At 54.9% G+C, this 23,918-nt stretch overlaps 2 protein-coding genes across 8 annotated transcripts; one reads left to right on the top strand and one right to left on the bottom strand.

Moving 5' to 3' along the window:
- The first annotated feature begins 6 nt into the window (after window positions 1-6).
- Mcrip1 (MAPK regulated corepressor interacting protein 1) lies at window positions 7-6,790 on the top strand. 3 transcript variants are annotated; one of them, XM_076543930.1, is made up of 5 exons: window positions 7-134; window positions 4,811-4,863; window positions 4,942-5,060; window positions 5,695-5,796; window positions 5,948-6,790. In XM_076543930.1, the coding sequence occupies exons 2-5, from the start codon at window positions 4,856-4,858 to the stop codon at window positions 6,010-6,012; spliced, it is 294 nt and encodes a 97-aa protein (XP_076400045.1). In that variant the 5' UTR covers window positions 7-134; window positions 4,811-4,855; the 3' UTR covers window positions 6,013-6,790. The 3 variants fall into 3 exon arrangements, with proteins under 3 accessions (XP_076400045.1, XP_042139205.1, XP_015861703.2); XM_042283271.2 differs by lacking the exon at window positions 7-134 and adding an exon at window positions 380-460; XM_016006217.3 differs by lacking the exon at window positions 7-134 and adding an exon at window positions 492-948.
- Window positions 6,791-12,576: 5,786 nt separating this feature from the next.
- On the bottom strand, window positions 12,577-22,354 carry Gcgr (glucagon receptor). 5 transcript variants are annotated; one of them, XM_042283270.1, is made up of 15 exons: window positions 20,628-20,739; window positions 19,980-20,137; window positions 16,786-16,920; window positions 16,583-16,685; window positions 15,522-15,629; window positions 15,322-15,443; window positions 15,120-15,226; window positions 14,875-15,031; window positions 14,634-14,793; window positions 14,499-14,559; window positions 14,174-14,243; window positions 13,751-13,839; window positions 13,501-13,639; window positions 13,393-13,434; window positions 12,577-13,093 (listed from the first exon to the last, which is right to left on the bottom strand). In XM_042283270.1, exons 3-15 carry the CDS (start codon window positions 16,840-16,842, stop codon window positions 12,851-12,853), a joined length of 1,458 nt encoding a protein of 485 aa, XP_042139204.1. In that variant the 5' UTR covers window positions 16,843-16,920; window positions 19,980-20,137; window positions 20,628-20,739; the 3' UTR covers window positions 12,577-12,850. The 5 variants fall into 5 exon arrangements, with proteins under 5 accessions (XP_042139204.1, XP_015861702.1, XP_006987744.1 ...); XM_016006216.3 differs by lacking the exons at window positions 19,980-20,137; window positions 20,628-20,739 and adding an exon at window positions 21,803-22,354; XM_006987682.4 differs by lacking the exons at window positions 19,980-20,137; window positions 20,628-20,739 and adding an exon at window positions 21,307-22,348.
- Window positions 22,355-23,918: the final 1,564 nt, after the last annotated feature.

Genomic DNA, 23,918 nt, shown 5'->3' with positions numbered 1-23,918 from the left:
CTCGCGCGCCTCCGACCTCGCCGTACCCCGTGCGCCCGCGATCACGTGGCCCGCTCCGTTTGCGCCTGCGCGGTGCCGTCACTTCCGGCCGGCCCACTGGAAGCGGCGGCGGCGGCGGCGGCGAGGAGGGCGAGGTGAGGAAGGCGCGGCGCGGGTGGCGCGGCGGGGCGGGGCGCCGCGGGCTCCGCGGGACCTTGGCCGCTCCGCCCCGCCCCGCCCTGGTGTCGCTGGGTCGCCTGGCCGGCGCGGGGAGAGCCGAGGCCGGTGTCGGCGCGGGGTGCGGACGTGGCGGCAGCCTGGAGGAGCCTTTCTTGCCGGGCCGCCCGCGGGGAAACGACGCTCGCACGCAGTCCCGGGCAGCCTCCGGGCTCTTCCTGCTTCTGGGCCGCGCAGGCCTGCCCCCTCAGCCGCGCCCGGGTCTTTGCTGCTGCCCTGCCCTGCCCGCATCCCTTTTGTTCAGGTGCAGTGGCTCCAGGGCCTGGCCGCTCTTGGTCCGCAAGGTGGACGGGATGGTGGCCGGAAGTGCCGTGCCCCTGTTGACAGTAGCAGTCCTGGACTTAGGGTGGTTGTCTTAGATAGATAAGGTGATCTTCCCTCTGAACGCCACGTTTCAGGCAGGGGACAAGCTCAAGCGAAGGTCCCCAGTGAGTTGTGATCAGCTAGTGGACTTCTGGGTGGGGAGTGCCCAGGGCACGCGCGCACACACACACACACACACACACACACACACACACACACACACACACACACACACACACGACAGGAGGACAGCAGGAGCCAGGTCCTCCAGAATGAGGGGCCTGGGGTCCACTTAGGGAATAGTGTGGTTTGCTAGTCCAGGGCAAGAAGAGGATGGATACACATTACATTCGAGGTCTAGTGACTTGCCGTCATCACCCGGAAGCAGGCCCAGCCTGTCACAGCAGAGCAGAGTCTCCTGCTTGGCTGGTTAGTTATTAAGTAAAAGCCTAACAATTTGTAAAGGATGCAGGGCATGGAAGGAGGAACCAGAAAATCTGAAGCAGGGAGTGGTGGCATGTATCTGTAATCCCAGCACTTTGTGAGGTGGAGTCAGGGGCATCAGAAATTTAAGACCAACCAGGGCTACACGAGACCTCTTTTTCTAAAAGGGGTGTGGAGAGGAAGGAAGGAAAGAAAATTTGGATAGCAGAAACTCCAAAAGAACAAGAGTGCCCAGCCTTTACACCTTTGGTTCTGGTGGGGGACCACCCTCGTTGTCACTTTGTTGGGCAGCAAAGTATGGCCCCCACCTAGCATCATGTCCCTGGTATGTTGAGTGTGTTTAGAAGAGTTGAAATGGGTTCTGGACCTCCTGCACCCTGTACCATCTCCCCGCCTTGCCTTCCGGGAAGTCTCTGAAGGCCTTGGGTCCCATAGAAGCTGATGGTTCTACATAGAATAAACCCATTCGCCGGGCGGTGGTGGCGCACGCCTTTAATCCCAGCACTCGGGAGGCAGAGGCAGGCGGATCTCTGTGAGTTCGAGGCCAGCCTGGTCTCCAAAGTGAGTTCCAGGAAAGGCGCAAAGCTACGCAGAGAAACCCTGTCTCGGAGAAAAAAAAAAAAAAAAAAAAACCCATTCGATAAGAATTCTCCATGGAGTAGAGGACTGTGAGCACACCTACATGGGTGTCACTGGAAAGCGGGCATTTCAGAGAGGAGAGGAACCTGATGTAGGATGCGGGAAGGGATTGAGGCAAACTGAGGGGTAATTAGCATCTAGCACCCTGCCAGCTAATGCAGCTGTGAGGCACCGGGTTGGATGGGGCTGGGGTCATTCAGATCACGCTGTCGGGTGACAGCCACTCCATCCTCTGCAGTAGGATGGTCACATGTCTTCTTCCTGGCCAGCATGGTAGGGCTGCCCTGTGGTCCTCCCTTGGCTGCAAGGGTCTGCTGTGGCCTGTGTGGTTCTCAGTCTCTGGATCTCCACCCTGTTTAAGTATGAGCTGACTCCACATTTTCTGTCTCACACTCAGTGGTCTGTAGCATCCCTTTTGTTACTGGTTTTCACTGGGTAATGCAGTATGGCTCTGTCATGTCCATTATGTTGGCTGAGGAGCTGCAGGTCCTTCATTTGAGGTACAGGCTTCTTCATATGGCTATGCTTCAGTCTTTGGAGCAGGAGGGCCTGTTAACTGTTCCTGGTGACCAGTGCCCTTTCAGAGAGGAAGCCACAGGGTTTGGAAGACCTCTGTCCAGGGTACTTCTGAACAGAAGATGAGGGAATAGAAAATGGTTTTAGTTCTGTTAGATTTTTAAAAGGCAGCTGGAGAGAAAGTAAAGGAAGAAAGACTTGGTCTGACCTTAGGGGGACCATGTTTATTCATGAAGAGGACTTTGTCACCCAGGTGTGCAGATGGCCAAAGTACCGACAGAGGAAGACGGGAAACAAGGTTACAACTGACTGCTATGGGGGCTGCGGTATAGTAGCTGGTGACACCAGAAATCGTGGACCAAGAACTCGATGACAGTGTATAGCTCAAGTGGTTCCCAATGGGGAGTGGTGAAAAGTGTCAGGAGGCTGTTCTGCCAGCTGTTTGTGTCTACAGTGGAGCTAGGGGGAGCTAGGGCAGCAGGGGGGGGTGCAAGTCAGGAGTCCTTGGCCCAGGGGTGTGTCAGAGGGCCATCAGATCTGAGACACAGTCATTATTAGTTGTGCCTTCTTTCATGAGTTCACTAAAAACAGCGTGTATACACAACAGTGGGGCCTGGTAGCACAGGCCCATAACCTAGCTACTCAGGAGGCCGATGCAGGAGGATTGCAAGGCCAAGGCCTGCTCAGTCAACAGTAAGTTCAGAGACAGCCTGGTGACTTAGAATGCGTCTCAGAAGTAAAGAAGGAAGCAGTTACATGTAAGGTGCAGTTTACCTCGCATGCACGAGCCTGGTTTACGGGAAAGTGCTGCTCAGCTTGGGTGTGTGCGATTGCTGGGACATCAGAGTTCAAAGATGCGGAGGAAACGTGTGGTGGAGTTGTGCCAGGCCTAGTAGCAGTCATGCCTGTAATCCCAGCACTTGGGGGTGAAGACGGGAGAGCCAGGAGTTCATGGCTAGCCCCGACTACACAGTGATTTTGAGGCCAGCTTGGGCTTCCTATCTTTAAACACAAACAGGAGAAAGACCCAAAAAGTATTGTGGAATTGATGGAATGAGTTACCTGTGGTGGCTAGGGTATTGAGAAAACACTTGTAACAGAGAGAGAGAAGAAAAACAGGGCAAGGAAGTATTGGGTTTGGAGCTTGAGGTGGCCTTGGCTGACCTCTGCCCCTGCTCTCATCCTGGTGGGAGCCCCAGGGGATAGAGGCCTGGGTACTGCAAGAATTCTTTTGAAGTAGGGCTCTTTCCCTGGCTGCTCACCCGAAATGGTGCCCCCTTCTATGGATGGCCTTCGTTAGACCACCCCCCCCCTTACCTGGGCTGCTGAGCAACAGTCCGTGATCTCAGAGGTTTTTAGACATCCTTGGCATTTGGCAGACTGCCATTCTTAGCCCATTGTACCGCTTTGGTCCTGGACCCCAGCACGTTAAACCTTTTTTAGAGACCCTGCTTATTTGGTATCATACTACTTTATTCCTCGCCAGTGAACATGCTCAGGTTTCTCTGCTTTACCAAGCATAAAGCCTGCTGCCAGCTAGGCTGGTGCCAGCAGGGGCACCCAGGCAGAGGGCATTGGAGAATGTGACCACCAGAGCCTGAGGCTGCATGGGTAGAGGCTGCACCAGAGAATAGTGGTCTAGGGGACAGGTACTGACAAGTAGCAGTGAATCCTGGACAGAAAAGGGTGTCAAGGGCAGAAGGCAGCTTGGAGCCTGGACGCTAAGGTGGGATTGGCCCCTGAGCCCTGCCTTTCTCCTCACTGGCCTCTAACGAGCTTCCCCACCCTGCCTCACTGCCATCACCACACCTCAGAGGGCTTTTTCTGTGCTTTGATGTCCTGGGCTGGCAGCTTTGGGAAAGACTAAGAGAGAGTGGGGGCTGGGAGTGGCACAGGTTCTAGAGCTCTTATGGGATTGATACCATTGAGGCGTCTGAATAGTTAATGATCACTAACCATAGACGAGCCTGGTGTGACATGCTTGGGACTGTCTGGATCTCCTTTGCCTTCAGCATCTGGGGTTGTCCCATCTGGACCAAGGCCAGGCTTAGAACTAACCCTGTATGACTGGTTTCCTTGTCTTGGGTTGTGTGTGTCCTCAGCTGGTTAATTATGAGATTCTGACCCTAAACATAGATACCCCACCCACTTGGCAGCAAAAATCCTCTGGCCTATAAACAGGTTGCACCCCAGGGTTCTGGTCACTAGGTTGGGTCAGGTCTGGCTGCTCCCACCAGAGATATCTTCCTCCTGGTCTACTTTATTTTTGATGCTCTAGTGTTCCTGGGATCTTTTGTCAAATGTCACTTGAGCTTCAGGATAGCTAGTTTTCTCAACATGCAGTTCCCATGGACAGTTAGGAAGCTGAGTTTAGGCTTTGCGGAAGCATGAATGAGTCCTAGTAGCCCTCTGGGCTGGAGCTAGGGTCTGCTGTGCTCTACTGTGCAGGATCTGCAGACTAAGGAATGGGTTGGGAGATGGGGCTGAACCCATGGTCCCAGTGGCTAAGTTAAGCAGTGTTTGGCCTGTGTGTGTCCTTTGTGTCTCTGACACCGACACCTCCACAGCAGTTCAGGATTGCTTGGAGCCCCCTGGCCACTACGGGTCCCCAGTGGACTCAGGGCCACATAGTTTGTTCCTCTTTCTGCTGGAAAGGCGACATCTGCAGTGCCTTGGGGTTTCTGTTTTATAGGCCGCAGGATCCAGCAGCCAAGCGCCAGGACCAGACATCCCAGCAATGACCAGGTGGGTCTTAGGTTTGTGTGGGAGTTGGGACCCCATCTGTCCTACTAATCCCTTCTCACACATGGAGCTTTTCCCCAGCTCTCCTGTCTCCAGAGTCGTCTACAACGGCAAGAGGAACAGCAGTCCCCGCTCTCCCACCAACAGCAGTGAGATCTTCACGCCAGCACACGAAGAGAATGTGCGCTTCATTTATGAAGGTCGGTGCCCTTGGCGCCTGTGCTCTGCTCTACTGCCTGCGTGGGTGAATGTCCCGCCCCCACTCTTCCCACTCTGTCTGGGCCCCCGACAGTAGACCTTCAGTGAGAAGGGCACCATACTCGAGTGGCCGTAGACTCGAGACCAAACAAGGCTGGTGATAGAGGGACACGTGACGACAACCCCAGAAGAGGGCATGGGCTTGGGTAGAGCCCCAGCAGAGGCACTGTCTTGGAGGCAGTCCTCATGGCTACAGGCTTCCTCGGGAGAGGAAGTAGCTGTGAGCACAGTGTGTCACTGAAGTGGACAGAGGTGGTATGGTTGGAGTTGGAACAAATGTACTGGGAGGTAGGGTGAATAAAAGAGGTGGGGGTGGGTGGGACCCTCTAAGCACGTCTGTGGCCCTCTAGCTTGGGGAGGCCATTGCACAGAAGGGACCGGCCTTCTGGAGGAGCTGATGCAGAGGGAAGACAGTTTGGGATTCTGCAGGACACCCTCAGCTGACAGAGGGAGACTGGTAGAAGCAGAGATGAATGCTGCTGAAGGGAAGGAAGGTCTGCTTGTCCCAGCATCAGGGGCAGATGCTCTGTTGGCTTGAATACTGCAGAGACTGAACCCAGTGTCCTCTTGTTGCAGCCTGGCAGGGTGTTGAGCGAGACCTGCGCAGCCAGCTCTCTGGCGGTGAGCGGGGCCTAGTGGAGGAGTATGTGGAGAAGGTTCCCAACCCCAGCCTCAAGAGTGAGTAGAGCAGGCCTAAGGGAGCTGGAGGGAAGGCCCTGCTTCCTGCCTGCACAGTTGTCCTTTCCCAGACACCTGGGTTTGGGAACCTCTAGCAATGGGGACTGGGTGGGGCTCTGTTCCCAGCACCAACCAGACTGTCCCCCGACAGCCTTCAAGCCCATCGATCTGAGTGACCTGAAGCGCCGGAACACGCAGGATGCCAAGAAGTCCTAGAGTGCCTGGCGCCCCTCCCCTGGCCTCCACAAGATCAGGGTGCACTTGATGTTGGTTCCCTCTGTTCCAGTGGCTCTGCTCCTGGGAGGGGGGAGGAGAGTGTGCTCTAGCGGGCCATAATCCCCAGAGCCAGCAGGATTGATGGTCAGGGCCCTTCCTTTCCTCTCCAGGGTGTCAAGGTGCCCCTGTCACTGGGGGAACAGGGGTCTGGCTGTGTCATCCCCTGTCCCTTCCCCTGGCCAGCTGCATCTTGGGTCGCACCTGGTCCTGCTCTCTCTGCTGTTACCTGCCATGCCTCCTCGCCCTCTCCTTCCTGGCCACTCAGGGTCGGAAAGGGAAAAAGGGACCTCTGTTTCTTTGGCTGTTGGAACCTTGAATGACCAGAAATTAGGACATGTGCAGTCCCACCTGCATCTAGTGTGGGTCTCTCCATGGAGACTTCTTCTGGCCTGGACGTTGGGGGAGCTCCCCTGTCCCCACTGTCCATCTTGCCCCTTTCTGGCCTCAGTTTCAGAGTGGAGTCAGCTCTGAGCCGAGGACAGTGGTGGCCTCTAGCCACCAGGCCTGGTCTCCTGGGACCTGTAGCCCTGTGGCCACAGCAGTGCCCTTGAGCAGGGGCACTAAGACTGGCCTTGAAGGAGTGGTGCTGCCAGGCCTGTCCTGGCTTTCTGGGGTGTGCTGGGAGGATTACCAAGGCCCCCTTTTCTTGTACCCTCTTGAATCCAAGTGTCTGTGTTGGAGACTGAGGGTCTGTGAATAAAGGCGGGTGGCACTGGAAGTGGTGTCTTAGCGGTCTGTTAGGCCCTGCTCTGAAGCCCACACAGCTGCACAGGGCTGGAGACTCAGGCCTTGTGAGCCCTGCAGATCTGTGAGCCCCTGGCCCCCCAGAGGAGTCTGGTGAGTGATAAAACCAGATCTTCGTGGTATCCAAGCTGCTGTTCCTCATATGGAGCTCTGAAAGTAGTTCACACTTTTTTTTTTTTCTTTTATCACTTTGAACTCCTTGCTGGCCTGGTCTATGGACTCTGAGGAGCGTTGGCTCCTTGGCTGTCTGGGGCAGCTGCTAGGCCCATGAGAGACCTGGCTGCATTTGACCTTCAATCATGGAAACAGCCCTGGAATGCTCCTGCTCCTGAGAAGATGCCAAAGCGGAATTTATTTCAGGAACATGCTTTCCCAGAAGAGTATTCCGGGGCTCAAGTGGCCCCCAGAGGCATCTCCTGGGTGTGGGCTGGGCAAGACAAGTCTCCTCAGGGAGGTGCAGGCAATACAGGACAGTGAGAAATAGCTGTTCTAGGTGCCAAGCCACCCCGTGAGTTGGCATTGTTAGTTCCCTGGAGCCTGTTGGGCTTTTTGAAGAGGCTCAGCGTCCTAGGCTGTTGTTACCTAATCTGCTTCCCATTGTCAGGACTGGAAGGGGACATCAGGACAGGGTGGGTGGGCACACAACCTGGGATCCAGTGTGTCCGCTGACGGATCAAGCAAAGTCCTAACCCGAGAACATTCTGCCTCCTAGTGGGGTTGATTCATATCAGCTCTACTAGAGCACTTCCAGGGGCTTCCTGGCCTTTCCTGCAGGGGTAGTGGGCTTGGACTCTGGCTGGGCCGGTGCCACACACATGACCTTCAGCGAAGTTGTCATAACCCAACCTCTTAAGTGGTCAGTACTTGGTTCCTGTGTGGTTCCCAGGCTAAGTACCTGCTGCCACTATTAATCACTCATGGATTCACTTGACAAGGTTAGCCCAATATAGTGAGCTCAGTGACACATAGCACTTGGACGTACTAAATGCCCCTGAAATGCATCAAAGCCATATAATTGCTGGGCGGTGGCGGCACATGCCTTTAATCCCAGCACTTGGGAAGCAAAGGCAGGCGGCTTTCTTGTGAGTTCGAGGCCAGCCTGGTCTACAGAGCGAGTTCCAGGGCAGCCAGGACTGTTACACAGAGAAACTCTGTCTGTGGGGCGGGGAGAGCCATATAATTTGGGTCCTAACAACTGGATCAGTCCTGTTTTGGGCTGTGGGTTCTGTCTTCTTCCTCCTAACCCCAGCCACCTAGGCCTCTGTGCTTTGCCTCTCAGTTCACCAGGAGTCCTTGCCTTGTACTCAGTGCTAGCTGGAGTCCCTTGCCTTAGAGTGTAAACACCTGTGAGGGCTGGAGAGGGACATCCCAGTACCCATGCCCTCTGCATGGAGCCTCGTGCTGGGTGATCCCAGGTCAAAAGGTGAGCAGGGGAGGGGAAAACAGGATTTGGTAGGTGGGGCTGACCTGCTTCAAGGACTCAGGGAAATATGCCCCTTGTTATGTGCCCCCCCCCAACCTTACAACACACCCATCTTCCCTCCCTGCCAAGGGCTACCACTTGGAATCAGTGCCACAGGGTGAGAACGAGATACTTGCACCTATTCCCCTGTGGAGAAAGGGGTCAGGATCAGGGTTTGGAAACCTGCACCAGGTCTCCCATCCACCCTGGCTGCAGGCCCTTCCTGAAGCTGCTCTGTCACCACAGTACTTAAGTGATACTTGTAACCCTTAGCCATCCAGAGGGCTACCAGGCCTAGTGGTTAGCAAAGTGAGCTGAGCAAGAAGATGCAAGCACCTTTGTGGATCAGTGTGCCTCCTCCTGTGCTGTTCACAGAGGCAAACCCACACATCACAGTTAGCTTTCAACCAACGGTGACAATAAAAGGACAAGTAAAGCAAGCCTGAATTTATTTGTTTGTTTGGTTGGTTTTTTGGTTTTTTCGTTTTAGATGGGCCTGGCTGTAGCAGGAATCTTAGAAGGCCTTATTAATAAAATCAAACCTGAGGCCAGTTATTGGAGTGAACACTGAAAGATCAGAGAGACAGAACAAGCCACAGCTAACCTCACCTGGCCAACTTCTCAGCTGATCTTGTTTCCTCAGACTGGAAGCCTCTGTGTCCTCATATCCGAATGAATCTCAGCTGAACTGTGCTGCTCGAAACCTAAAAGCTTAACCAGCCAAATGCTTCTAGTTTCTGGTCCTCACGCCTTATATACCTTTCTGCTTTCTACCATCACTCCCTGGGATTAAAGGCTCGCTTTCTGGGATTAAGGGCGCAAGTCACCATGCTTGGCTGTATCCTTGAACAGATGGATTTCTGCCTCTGGAATGCTAGGACTAAAGGCGTGTGCTACCACTGCCTATCCTAAGTATCTAGTGGCTTTTCTGTTCTCTGACCCCAGATAAGTTTATTCGAGTATACAATATTTTGGGGAGCGCAATACCATCACACCTGACTGGTCTGGAACTCACAAAGATCAACCTGCTTCTGCCTCCCATGTTGTAGGAATTAAAGGCGTGTGCCACCACAACCAGCTATCCTGAGTTTTTCATTTATTGATTTTCCCACTTAACGCTGCACCAGGCTGTTCCTGTCCGGTCTTCTCTAGATTTTTTTTTTTAATTCTATTTATTTTAAGTTTTTTTTTTTTAAACAGGATCTCGGAGTCACAGAGGTCCACCTGTGTTCCTGGTGCTGAGGTTAAAGGTGTATGCCACTATATCCAGCTAATTTTTTTTCAATGTGTATGTGTCAGAGTGTCCATATAGGCCAGAAGAAGAAGTTGCATCCCCAAGAACTGTAGTTACAGTCAATTGTGAGCTGCATGATATGAGTGCCGGAATCTGAATTCCAGTCCTCTGCAAGAGTATCCAGTGCTCTAACACAAAGCCACCTCTCCAGTCCCCACAGTGGTTTTGCTTTAGTCTTTATTTTCTTTAGACGGGATCTCAAGGTGGCCTCACCCTTACTATGTAGCTGAGGGTGGCCTTGAATTTCTGACCCTTCTTCCCTCCGGCTTCGTAAACATAGGGGTTGTAAGCATGTGCCACCATATCTAACTTACGCTGAGGATCATGCTAGGAAGGGACTATACCACTGAGCTACATCTCCAACCCCCCGATAGTTTTGTTTTCCCTCAATTTTGGTTGCATCAAGACTGAATGATTATGGGGCTGGAGAGATGGCTCAGAGGTTAAGAACACTGGCTGTTCTTCCATTGTTCTTCCAGAGGTCCTGAGTTCAATTCCCAGCACCCATATGGTGGCTCCCAACCATCTGTAATGAGATCTGGCTCCCTCTTCTGGCCTGCAGGGATACATGCAAACAGAACACTGTATACATAATAAATAAAGAAATCTAAAAAAAAAAAAAAAAAAAAGATTGAATGATTACATTATGACGTTTGTGTTTGTATTCAAAGGCCAACCATATGGTGAGTTGTTTTTTCTATTTTTTCCCCGTGGAATTACTAATTGCCTTCTTTCTCCATCTGCTTTGTTTCTTTTCTTTTCCTTTGTATGTGTGTGTATGTGTAAATATGTATGTGCACGTTTATGTATGTGCAGGTGCATATGTATGTGCATGAGTGGAAACGGGAAACACCTTGAATGCTATCTCCAGGAAGCCTGTCTGCCTCCTTTGAGATTGGCCTGAAGCACTTGTCACTCAGGCTGGACTGGCTGGCTGGCAAGCCCTGGGTCCTCCTGGTTTCCCAGAACTGAGATTGAACTTGCACACCATGTTGCCCTTTCATTCTGCCTAGTTTGTGGGACCCAACAGCTTCATACGCAGTAGGCAAGCACTCCACCATTGCTCTGCAGCCTCTTCCCTTTCAGGTTTTGTTGTTGTTTGTTGAGACAGGGTCTCTATATAGCCCTGGCTGTCCTAGAACTCACCATGTAGACCAGGCTGGCCTCGAAATCAGAGCCCTGCCTGCTACTGCCTCATAAACGCTGGATTAAAGGTGTGCACGTGCACCGTGACCCACAGCTGGCACCTCCAGGTATTTGTTTTGTGTTTTGGAAGTCTCATGGAGCCCAGGCTGATCTTGAACTTGCTATGTAGCTCCAGGCATTCAAGTCTTTATCATCCTCCCAAGTACTGGAATGACCACATCTGGTTGTGTTTGCTTAGTTTCCTGTATATTAATCCTAAAGCCTGAACTCTACCCAGTCACCTGAATCTCCAATCTGTTCATTTTCACTCCCTTTAGGAGACTCTCTGGAGCCCTTTTTCTGGCTTGAGGTCCCCTCCTCTAAGCAGTCATCCACAGCTCAACTCTCCTAAGTTTGATCCTTGATGATCAATGTCTTTTTTTCTTCTGTTTCCATCTTCATTTTTGTGGTATGAATGTCCACACACCAGATACTAGGGGACCACATGCAAGTCATCTTCCTTCTAACAACACACATTCCTCTGGAACACAACATTTATACACCTGCCACAGGGTTCCATTTCCTTTCCTTCACATTCACACACCTGTGTCCCTCTGAGGTGCCTGTGCACACTCACTCCCACACTTTGCTGAACAGCACCCGACATTCCTATGGGGAGGAGGAGACTGACATGCAGGACTAAGGGAGGGGAGAGAACCCTGGGGAAGGGATAGGGTCCCCTGAAATGAAAGTGATGCTGCATGGACCCTGGGTTGAGCTGGAAAGAGTTCCTCCACCACTGCGGAGCTGCCAGCTCATGGTTCGTGTTCATTGGCCAGGTGAACCTGCCTGGCTCCCACCTCTTCCCCTGCCTGCACCAGCCTGCTCCAGTTCCCTTGGGGACAGAGATGGGGACAGGGGTGAAGCAGGACAAGGGCAGAAGGACTCAGGATGGGGAGGGCTGTCAGGAGGCCCCAAGTGAGCTGCATCCCCCAAGGCAGTCACCAACCCTGAGCTCAGCTGGCGTGAAGGAGAATGTACACACTCATGTGCTGGCCTGGAGTGGCTTTGTGCCCACAGCAGGCACCCAGGCACCCAGAACTCTGGATCTGGGGCTTGGAGTCTGGAGGTCTGGGATGAGCTGCCCAAGACGGCAAGGTCAGAAGCCCCGGGTCTCAAGCAGATGCAGCCAGCTTCACTAGCTTCCAGCCCTTTGTCTCCTACCAGTCCTAGTAATGCAAACATCCACCTGGGCCAGAGGTGTACCAGTCCTCCGAGCCCAGCCTCCTGCATGTCTCCTCCTCACTTCCCTCCCTGCTGCTCTCAGGCATTTGGAGGGTGGCAGGGTAAGGCCCCTTTTAGGCCCCAGCGCCTGGTCTGGCAGGTGAGTCATTCTATTTACCTTTCCTGAGAGGCCTCCTGTCCCTTCATTTGCTTCAATTAGCCTGCTCTGCCTGAGCAGCTACAGCCCACGTGGCCTGATGCAGGCTGTGTGCACCCCTCCCCCAGGGTCCTGCACCATTTTCTACTAGCAACTTCAACAGAGGTACCTGGTTGACTCCTACCCCACCCTATCTTCACAGCACAAGCCAAAGAGACAACCCCAGAGGTTGATCACAATCCTTCCTATGTCCTGTTCGGCCCAGTGAGGCCCTAGTTTGCATGGCTGAGGCAGGAGACTTCACCAAAAACACTTCCTCAAGGGGCAGCTTGGAGAAAGCAGCCCCTACCCCAAAGCTCCACGTTGGGGACAGCTATTTGCTGGATCGCATTAGCCCTCTCTGCCTGGTGAGTACCCATCCACAGCTGCTCCTGCTCCTTGAGCTGGCCCAGCTCTCCCGCTGCTTCAAGCCCTGCAGTCCAGGATATGCATAGCAGCTACTAGTTGAGCTCTTTATTGAAGGACATATATCTGTGCACATGGGACATGTCAATGCACATGGGGACGCCCAGAGTCTATAGCACAACTTCTCCATCACATTCAACCCCCACTCCATCAGTGTGGCCTGTGCCAGGGTCGGGGCAGGTTTGGGGAGTGTGGATAGTGCAAGCTGTTGTCTAGCTGCATTGTCTCCCCAGCCTTGGCCAGGTATCTATCTGGTCCTGAGTTGTCCTGTAATCTGAATCCAGCCTGGCTGGGCTCCAATGGAGATTCAGATGTGGCTGTGAGCCAACCCTGAGAAACTACTGACAAAGGAGATCTCCACAGAGGGTTCACGATGGCCAGTCCCGTTGCTGCTGCCTGCACTCACAAGCTGAAGTTTCTCCCCGGGATCATCACGACGACTCGACCCTGCAGGGGCCATGTGGCTGCCATGGCTGATCGCCGTCTGTTCATCCTTCAGGGCTTTGCCCTCCCGCCAACGCCTCCAACGCCGCAGCAGCTCTGCCTGCACCTAGGGGAACCACAGGTAGGGCCACTCTGTCATCCTACCTCGCTAGGATCCTGCCTGGGTCACTCTGAGGTGCCCAGCTTTAGTCTAAGCAGACCTAAAGTCAAACTCCCACATTGGGTACATTAGGGCCATCTGTCACCAGGGAAGGTGGGCATCACCCCACAGACTCAACTCCCTGAGGACCTGGGGGGCCTGACATCCAACACATGCAGCCATAATAATGGGGAGGAAGGTATGGTCATACCAGGGCAGGGCTGGCCTCTGTGCCATGCTCTGATTCTGGTTCCAGCCTCACCTACCTCCTTGTTAAGGAAACAGTAGAGAACAGCCACCAGCAGACCCTGGAAAAAGAGGGTGGTCAGGGGCAGCACTCTGGGCCCTAGGGATGGGGTATGGTGGGGGCTCACCTGGAAGGAGCTGAGGAAGAGGTCGAAAAAGAGCTTGGTGGAGCGCAGGGTGCCCTGGGCATGCTCATCAGTCACAAAAGCAAAGACCACCTCATGGACCCCCAGCAGAGGGATGAGAGTCAGCGTGGACCTGGCTAGCCTGCAGAGGCAGAACTTGAGCACCCTTACCTGCCAGGGCTTCTGGGCTCTCCCCAAAGGCATTGGCCCCCAACCCCAACCCTCTCTGGCCTGGGCCCTGGCCCTTGCCCACCGGAACTTGTAGTCAGCATAGTGCATTTGATGGGCACGCAGCTTGGCCACAAGAAGGTGAATAATGCGGACAAAGATGAAAAAATTGATCTGTGTGAGGAAGACAAAGGTCAGAGGCAGCCTGAGAACTTCCTGTGTCTTGCATGGAGCTCATGTGTCCCCCCTGCAGGTGAGGTTGTTGCCAAGTAAGCCCTGGACACATGGTTCTAGGGCTGGCAGGCAGGCATCCAGCCAAGGATGGGCAGCCTGACCCACAGCCCAGGGTGTACAGCCCTTGGATAAGTGCTGGGATTACCCACCCTCCATCCCTGGGCAGAATGTGTTCTCCTGCTACACTTCTAGAAGGCTGAGGAAGCAAGGACCTGGGAGAGCCAAGCCAGTGGCCCTTTCCCCTCCGAGGGCAACAAGCATCTTGTTTCCTCACCAGTATGGCCAGGAAGACAGGGATGCGCAAGATCCACCAGAAGCCCATGTTATCATTGCTGGTCCAGCACCTGCAGGGGGCGGTCGCTCACATCCTGGGGATGCATGCAGCTCCCCAGCCCCTATCCCTCTCTGCTGGGATTTACTGAACACCCCCAGAAAGGAAAAGTGAGAGCCTTTAATGAACCCCAGCTCTAGAACCCTGGATTTACATCTCTTGTCAAAGTGTGACCCTCACCCCGACTCCCCCCACCCTAGGGTCTCTTTACAAAGCCCAGCACCATCAGCCTCAGCTGCTCCAGCCCAGCCTATTAACTCATACTCACTGGACATTCTCAAACAGACACCTGACCGCCACCCAGGGGATGACAAACAGCAGAGGCGCCCCTGTGGGAAGCAGCAGCTGTGGTTCCACGGCCCTGGTTAGCTTGCTTCCCCACTCTCCCCACAAGCCTACTCACCCCAGCCAATGCCCAGGTACAGGGAAAAGAAGCTCTTCTCTGGGAAGGTGGCAAGGCTCAGCAGGCTGTACAGGTACACACCCTCTACCAGCAACCAGCAATAGTTGGCTATGATGCCGTACTGCATGATCACTGTGGCCACTCGACAGCCAGCCACTGCCTGAGCAAGGTGAGGTATGAATGGGGTCCACGACACCCTGCCACCCTACACAGGCTGGCGAGCCTTCAGATCTGGGCTCACCCCATCGCTGAGCCAGACGCTCACGCTTAGGTCATCTCCAATCTTCTGGCTGTAGCGTGTCTTGAGCAGCCAATCAATGACCAGCACAGAGCCAGCCTTGAGCACAAAGGATGCAAACAGGTTCCCGTGGATACAGTTTCGGGTGCAGTGCAGCTTCCTGTACGACAGCAAGTCAGCACCACCCCTGCCCTGTCCCTCTGCCCCCTTACCACACTGAGTATGAGCTGTGAGTGACAGCTGTATACCTGACGCCCAGCAGGATGACCAGGGCAAGGAGCAGGGCCCCCAGGGACAGACTGTAGCCCACAGTGTACATCACCTGGTAGCTGCTGTACATCTTGGCCACCTCCTTCTGCAAACCAGAGACTGAGCGGGGCTGGGCAGTGCCTCACTCCCCGGCCCCACCCGGCCCCACTGTGACACCACCCCAAGCCCTCCAGAGCTGACCTGGACCTCGATCTCTTCATCATCCATCTGACACTGGGAGGCGTTGCGCCATGGCTGCCCCTGTGGCCCTCGCACCCACTGCCCGTCAGGCCCACACCTCTTGAACACCAGGCGGTGCTGCACTGGGGCATGGGTGCAAGGCTCTGATCAGCCCACCCCTAAGCCCCACCCCCTCAGCTTCCCAGGCCCTCCATTGTTACCTTTGTGGTACCAAGGCAGGTACCAGGGGCAGGAGATGTTGGCTGTGGTGTTGGGAGGGGTGTCAGGCCAGCAGGAGTACTTGTCAAAGGTTCTGTTACAGACTAGCTCTGTGAAGATGCAGGGGGGTGGGAGAGGGTTCCAAACCAGGACCAGATGCCCCCTGAGCATCACCACCACTTCAGTGAGCCTGCATCCAAGGGGGCTGCCTCCCTGATGTGGGGCACAAGGAGCAGCCCCTGGGGCCAGTTATCCTGTCTCCTGGACTCCATGCCCACCTCCCCCTCCAGCTCAGCCAACACTTGAGTTTGCCCCAGGTCCCTTTCCCTCAAGGTCTCCCATTCAAATGTGCCCCAAACTGCCTTTTTTAAAAATTAGTTTTTAAAATTTTCACATTTATTTTAGTGTGTGTGTGTGTGTGTGTGTGTGTGTGTGTGTGTGTGTGTTGTGCACATGTACATGTATAAGCGCACAGAAGCACACGTGTGGACATAAGCATATAGGTCATAGGACAACTTGGAAGAATCATCTATCTGTTTTCACTCTGTGGGTCCCGGAGCCTTTATCTGCGGCCCCTCCCTCCTTGTAATACATTCCTTCCCGGATGTTGATCCCAGTTTGGTTGGCATCCTTTCCAGGCCCAGGCCCAGGCCCCACCACAGTTCCTACATCCTTCTCCCTCATCCTAGGCACTGGTCATCTCCCTCAACTGAACAATGATATGGCCCCAGTCTCTCTTGGCGCCCACCACTGACCTTATCCACTGTCTGCCCACTGTGAGCCGCGACAGCAGAGGTGTCAGCTGGCTGGGGATAGGGACACCCTGCAGCAGGGAGGACAGCAGAGCACGCCAGCTGTAAGGCAGTTCTGCATTTCTATTGTTTCCTGACCATGCAGCCTCGGGGAAGCCCACTTGCCTCTGGAGGTCAGTCACCTGGCCTGTAACTGGGGGCAGGTGGCTGGGCATGGAAAAGGCATTGAGTGTCACGGTCACATTCCCGTAAGAAGGTCTCTGCACACTCAGGCAGGGTGACGGGTGCAGGAGTCTGTCAGTGGGACTCACCGGTAGGTGGAGGCAGCAGGCTCAGGTTGTGGTGGCACTGGTCACCGTACAGCTTCCATTTCTCAAACAAGAAGTCCATTACCTGGGCAGAGGGTGCCCTTGGCTGGGAGACAGACCAGAAGGACGGACAGGACAGACAGCCGTCAGTACTTCTGTGCAGAGCAGGCAGCCCTCCATGCGGGTGTGGGGTGCACAGCACTCACCAGGCACAGCAGCAGCAGCAGCAGCAGGTGGGGGCTGTGGGGCTGCGTGAGAGGCATTCCTCCGGGTGGCCACCCCCCACATCTGGCGGGGGCTGCACGTCTTGGTCCTTGGGGGTGTGTACACCCCTCCTCAGGCTAGAGAGAAGCCGAACAGTGGAGTCTGGAGAAAGTCTATAGAGCATCCTGTCCCCTAAGACTAAACCTCTGAGGCTAAGGCCTCCTGATAGCTGAGGCTTGTGCAAGGGACATGTGAGCAGCTCCCACTCAGGGACAGGTGACCATGGGCAACTGTTTTCCTGCTATCTGGGGCTGGCTGGCTGACAGTAGTCAGCCTTCCTACCTGGCCACCCTGTTCTCTCAGAGTGGCACCAACACCTCAGTTACTTCCTCCTCCCTCAGTCCTGTTGCCCTGGCTGGGCCTAGACCTCCCCACCTATTCATTCATTTATTCATTTATTCATTCATTCATTCATTCATTCATTTATTTATTTATTTATTTATTTATTTATTTATTTATTTATTTATTTATTTATTTATTTATTGGCTTTTTTGAGACAGGGTTTCTCTGTGTAGCTTTGCGCCTTTCCTGGAACTCGCTTTGGAGACCAGGCTGGCCTCCAACTCACAGAGATCCACCTGCCTCTGCCTCCCGAGTGCTGGGATTTAAGGCGTGCGCCACCACCACTGCCCGGCCCCACCCTTGGAAAGCCGACTGGCCAGACAATCTAACCCAGGATAAAGAGTGAGGGTGCAGGGCCTGGGCCCATCGCCACTTGGTTCTTATGCCAGAGAAGTTCCTAGACTGCCAGGGGCCAGGGGTGGGAGGGGCAGGTGCTCAGGTTGTCTCTGCCACCTGTATGTCCCCTTTCCCAGGACCAGTGTGTTGTACAAGGCTCTCAGACTGGGCCTCGTGGTCACTTGGGGCACCAAACTGGCAGCACATTCCTCTAAGATTAGCACAGCTGCTGCCATGGCCCAGACAAGGGACACCTCTGCCGGATGTTGCCGGCAGGACCTGATAACCCTAGTGACAGGTCCCGGGCAGCAGCAGCAGCCTCACACCTCAGCCCCACACTGCTTCAAAACTCTGCTTGGCTCTGATGGAGTCTCATGGGAGAAGAGAGAAGAGCTTCTTAGGGCCTCACACTATAGGGTAGTCACACTATGAGCCTCCCAGGGCTGAGATGGGCCTCTCCCCTGTGTACCCACAAATAGAATATAAATACAGAGCCAGGCATGATGGCATATATCTCTAGTCCTAGCTTTTAGGAGGTGGAAGCAGGGGGGCCACCCAAAGTTCAAGGCCAGCCTGGTCTATAGAGTGAGTTCTTGGCCGGCCAGGACTCCATAGCAAGATGCCCTTGAGGTGGGGAAGAGGGGGTGGTGAAGAGGAGAAGGACATGGATATGGCTAAGGTAGAGGGATTTGCAGGGGCCTCAGCTGGCAGAAAGGGGGACCCCTGGATTTCAGCCTACTATGGTAAGACCCGTTGAGTTCTAGAGGCACCAGTTAGATAGGGCTTCCCTTCACTTCTGCGCTCCCACACTTCTGGCCCTTCAGTCACTTGGCTTGCCGCCTACTATGGGACTCCTGAGTCTGGCAGGAGGCAAGATCCAAGAGTTTTAGATCTCTGGTACCTGAACCTCAGGGCAAAACAAAGACCCATAGAGTAGAGGGTTCCTGCTAGGAACAAAGCAACAAACAGGTTGAAGAGGAGAGGAAGTTCAGGAATTCCTATCTCTGGGTCACCAAGCGGCCTTACTCTCCTGATTTGGATCAAATCGCCCCACTCACTGCCCAGGTCACTAGTGGGCTGGTATGGAGAAGCCAGAAGCTGGTCCTTCACCCACTATGCCTGGCTCCCACTCCAGAGCTCTGGGGTCTCCCAGAGGCCCTGAAAAAGAAAGGGTGGAGATGAGAAGGCTTTGGGGCACAGTGAGATTGACAAAGGATGACCAGTGTGAGTGGCTAGATAGTGGGAATACAGGCAAGGGGCATGGGAAGGAAGGATACTGGCCCAGGCCCTGCAAGGGTGGAAATCAGTCCAGTACGGGCAAACAGTCCTTAGAGCCTGGGTCTGCCTCCACAGCCCTGGTTGAAAACATGAATGTTCAGCAGCTGGGTGGTCCCAGCAGCCTGGAGTCCCAGCACTCTGGAGGCAGAGGCAGGTGGATCTCTGAGTTGGAGGCCAGCCTGGTCTACAGAACAAGTTCCAGGATAGCCAGGGCTACACAGAGAGACCCTGTCTCAGGGGCTGGGTTGGGGGGGTGGGGAGAAAATGTCAACTTCTGAAGCCCACGTTACTTATCTCCCGGGCTAGGAGGACCGTGGAGCTGAGTGTAGGAAAGGCTGCTGATGCTTATCTGGGAACTCCAGAGAAAAGCAAGCCCCCAAAGAAGGGGGATGGGTTGTCCTGGGCCCTCATGGCCCCAGATCTCTCTTCAGGGCAGCTTGCCCAGGGGCATACTCCCATACCACAGAGAGTCATAAAGGCAAGACTGAAGCTGAGCACAGTCATACAAGCCTTTAATCCTAGCACTTGGGAGGCAGAGGGAGGTGGATCTCTGTGAGTTTGTGGCCAGCCTGGTCTACACAGTGAAGTCTGGGACAGCCAGAGCTACATAGTGAGACCTTGTCTTGAAAAATACAAAAATAAATAAATAAATAACAAAGAAGAACAAAGGTGAGACTGAGAATCCTTGAGGATTTCCTTCCATGCAGATCAGGGTGGGTGGGCTCAAAAACACTCAGGGCTAGATTACTAAGGGTCCAGTAACCTTCCACTGAGTCTCTCATAGAAATTAGGGAAGGGCAGAGTGGGTGAACTTTCTGTTCCTGCGGGTGGTGGGGGAATAACAACAAGGGGATTTCTAGATAGTTCTCTGAATGGTGAGATAGAGAACATCAAGGAGATGGGGACTGATTTTCAGTCCCACAAGGCTGAGAACACCCAGGCGGGCCTCATGCTGAAGCCTGTGAAGAGGGACCAACAGGGAATCCTTTTTCTTGTCACTGAAGGGGATGCACCACTGGGTGGTACAGGGCTTGCGGGATAGGACTGCTCAGTCCGTGTATCCTGTGCAGTCTGCCTCCTGTCCCCACAGTGGGGGGTAAACACTGACACCCAGACAGAGCCCGTCAGCACTGGGAGCACAGTGCCAGCCCTGCGGGGACAGGCAGGGTGGATGTGGTACCTTTGCTCCTGTGGCTGTCTGCAGGCCTGCCTTTTCCACCTTATTACCCTCCCTGGCAAGGAACAGATGGAGTAGGGACAATGGGCCAGGGACGCCGCCCTCCTCCCTGGACTAGGCCGCTGAAATCCTTCTCGGGTCTCAGACTTCACGAGGCCCAACTGTAGGTGAAACATGAAGATATAAGTCTGAATTCCTAAGACGTCAGCCCGACTTGTCTTTATGCTCTTGCCTGTGCCCTCTTCTTCACAGCTCAGATCTGGCACACCGGCCAGACTGGCACTGCCCCATACCACCACTGCTCCCAGCCGGCTCCAACAGGACAAAGGACGCTCCGGTGTTTGCAGTGTGGCCAGTGAGCCACTGATTTTTGTCTGTAGGTGGCTGAGGGTCAGATGGATGGCCCTGTGGCTAAGGGAGGCATCACTGGGGAGGCTCTTGGCTCCCTAGGAGACGAAGTTGGAGGGGTAGCAAAGTCTTTGTTCTGAGGAATCCATAAAGGTATGGATTGGAAGAGGGTTTTGGTCAAAACAGAGAAACTAGCCCAGGTCACAGCCCTAGAGTAAGAACAGGATCAGGGTCCACAGGCTGTTGACAAAACCTAATTCCTGAGTCCTTCCCCCTAAAGAGGGCGGGCAGGCCCTGAGATACCTGCCACAGTGAGCTCAGATTCCTCCTCCTATGTCTCCAAGACAGGACAGCAAAATATTCCTGGTCGATCCTCGGAGGAGGGTGCCAGAGCCAAGAGGTGAACTGCGTGGGTCTGAAGTGGGAAGGTGGTCGCTGGGGAGCCGGAAGCAGGACAAGGCAGTGACCCGCGCTCGCAGGGGTCAAAGTGAACAATTGTGAGCTGCGGAAGAAAAGCCCTCGAGGCAGGGTGCCTACGCACCTCACCCTATCCCAGCAAGATTGGGTCACTGCTAGGGAGTCCTGGGCATTAGGGACACATAGGAGGGGAAAGAACGAGCCATCAGGGGAGGAGCGCGGAGCTGAACTGCGTTAGGCGCTCAGTGGGCCAGCAAGACCCACGCCTGCTCCCACCCTCTCGCGCTCCGGGAGGACAGAAAGGAGAGCTTGAGACCCCTAACCTTCCAGACGGTTAGGGATCAGGTGACCGTCCAAACAGTAGGACACATCCCCGGGGTTGGAAACTGAGGTGTTCGACGGGGGCGAGAACCGCAATGCCCAAGACTCCAGGGACAGTTGGCCCACGTCCAGGTCCGCGGGTCAGCTCCTCAGTACCCTCTCTGTGCGCCCTGGTCACGCCCGTGCTCCAGCGCCCCACAGACCGCCTGGGACTGTCCCCAAGGGGCCCGACCCTAGTGCTCACTGCGCTCAGTCGCTCGGGTTAGGGCTGGGCTCCTCGCGGTCCTCGAGCGCGCTCGGGTCTGGGAGCTGGCAGCCAATGGTCTCCTCGGCGCTGCGATCGGGGTCGGCGCCGGCTCCCAGCCAGCCGCTTGCAAACTTTCCGGCGGCGACGTTGGGCGGCGGCGGCGAAGGGGGAGGGGTGGGGGCGGGAGCGGCCGGCAGGGGAAGGGGAGAGCCGAGGGTCCGAGCCCTCGCCTTAGCGCAGTGGACCTGCTGCAAGCCCTCAAACCCTCTCGGTGAAACCCCGATATCTCTCCCGTGCGTGCGGCGCTTGCTTTGCGGATCTGCACCTCGCGCACCCGCTTCCCCTCCCCTCTGGCACACAGAGCCTTGCGCAGGCCCTGACCCGGACTCCGACCCGACGGGTCCTTTCCGAGGACCCTCGCCTGGTGTACCGCAACCCTGCAGATCCAATCTTGCACCTGGACTTCAGAGACCCTCCGCGGGTGAATCCTGACCTGGCCGGTGCGGGTGCTGGCGGGTCTGAGCTCGCGGAGGAAAGAAGTGAGGGTGTGACTCAGCGCGCCCCTTTCTCTTCAGACGTCCGCTGTCCTGGGGTCGCACCATTGCATTCAGGTTGCAGTCCTGATTTTCCGGAAGGATTAAGTCCCTTACTTAACCCCACCTGGCTCCTGAGTGAAGGAAACTACTGCAGCTGTCCCACGCGCACCACAGGCGAGGTGGGGGAGGTCAAGGCATATGGACTGCCCTGCAGGTTTCAGACGAGGGATCCTCTAAGAGTGCCTCTGAACCCCTTGCCAGGTTACATCCGCTGTGGGCCGCAGGGGCTCGTCCTGTCCAGTAAGTCTCCTCCAACACCGCTCATTTGACAGCCGTTGACCTGACCCGGACCTCAGTCTGCACAATCCGTTCCTTTCCTCGAAGCGTCCTTTTCTGAGGAGTCAAATGTTCCGAGCAACAGTCCACCTTTCACCCCTAGACTCAGCCCTGGAAAGGGCATCCTCTCCCGCTCCACCGCCCCACTCCTGTGAGCCCTTGAACCGCCTTTTGCTGCCTCACCTCTGCCCGGGCATTCCCCTCTTGCCCAGTGACCTTGGGGTCAGAAACTCCCACGGGTGCTTTTGGATTTCCATTTCTCTAGCTTCTCCACATCCTGTAACACTGGGGGCCATGTTGCTTTTTAGAAAGTCCTCCGTGTGGCTGTGGCTTTCAGCATGGGCACTCACTTTCTCCTGCTTTCATGGAGATATCCTCCTCAATTTCCAGAGTTCCCAGACTGACTACTCCTCTGAGCTCCAAGCTGCCTATCTGCGTGGTGTCTCCTTTGCCTCTTACGTGCAGATCACCTAGGCGTGAACCCGAGGCACCTCTCAGGAGCCCAGGCCATCACCAAGTGTCTATGTCCTCTGGAACACATTTGGTCTCTTCTCTGTCACCCATTGGCTCCCTCCCCAGAACTCCCCTCTGGACCTTGGGTCAATTCTTTGGTCAGATACTGTCCTTCTCCAGGACTCCATTTCTGTTTTAGGGGATGTTGAATCCTGTGCCCCAAGCTATGGGTCCCCCCATTGGAGAGCCAGTCCACCCTCCAGGGCCTACTAGGCAGCTCCTGCTTTGTACATGTGTCGGGTCCACGGGACAACCCTGCCACCTAATCCTCCTCCTGTGCTGTAGGACTCAGGGAGAGGGATGCTCCTGCTGCTGTCTTCTCTGTCCTCATTTCCAGAAATCCTGCATGGAGCCAGTCTCTCCGATTTGCTCCAGGCAATGACCAGAAGGCAAAGGTTAGAAGGCAAAGACCTTCTGTTTGCTTCTGCTGTATGGGGGCCACTTGTGCAAGGCTGAGGGACAGATACAGCTCCTCCTTCAGTTCCTGTCCCACCTCCCTGGGGCACAGGCTGGAAGACTGAGCACCACAGCTGCCCCTCTGTGAGCTGGGTAGTGAGACTCAGGGGTGAGAGGTGCCATGAGCTCGGCACCATTGTGGCCCTGAGCTGGGGGTAGCAGCTCCTCAGTGGTCAGGGGCAGAGTGGGAGCAGGCAATGGGTCTTCAGTTGCCTCTGTTATTCTGTGGTTCGCTTGGGCTTCCTGAACCTCAAGGCTAAGTTCCTTGGAGGATGGAGGGCTTTCCTGGTAGGATCTTTTGAGGACCTTACCCTCTGGCAGCAGGAAGAGACAGTCTTGAGAGTAGGGATGGGGCCACACAGGCCTGGCCGTAACAGGTGCCCGGCCCCTGGTGGGCTCCCGATTTACCTCACTGAAGTCTGCTTGCTCACGCTCCATCAGGCTCCTGGACCTGTTGGTGATCCCACGAGTGCTCAGCCTTGTGAGATCCAGTTTTAGGGGCTAGAGAAAGGCTCAGTGAGTGAGTGACAGAGCACACAGGGTAAGCACGAGGATCTACGTTGGAATCCCTGCACACACACCAGCTGTGTGCACCTGGAAGTTGGTGCTGGAGATTATAGAAACAGGGGGTCACTGGGGCTTGTTGGGTGCCAACCCAGCTGAAAAACTGAGCTCCAGACCCTGTCTCAAGTGAGGAAGGCAGAGAGTGATAGCGGAAGACACCTCTGATCACACCCACTGGCAGGGGTATGTGTGTGCACATACACT

The sequence above is a fragment of the Peromyscus maniculatus genome, chromosome 8, assembly GCF_049852395.1.
Source record: "Peromyscus maniculatus bairdii isolate BWxNUB_F1_BW_parent chromosome 8, HU_Pman_BW_mat_3.1, whole genome shotgun sequence".
In the NCBI taxonomy this organism is placed as follows: Eukaryota; Metazoa; Chordata; class Mammalia; order Rodentia; family Cricetidae; genus Peromyscus; species Peromyscus maniculatus.
Note: the sequence above shows the minus strand (reverse complement) of the source record. Positions and strands in the feature narration are given on the sequence as shown.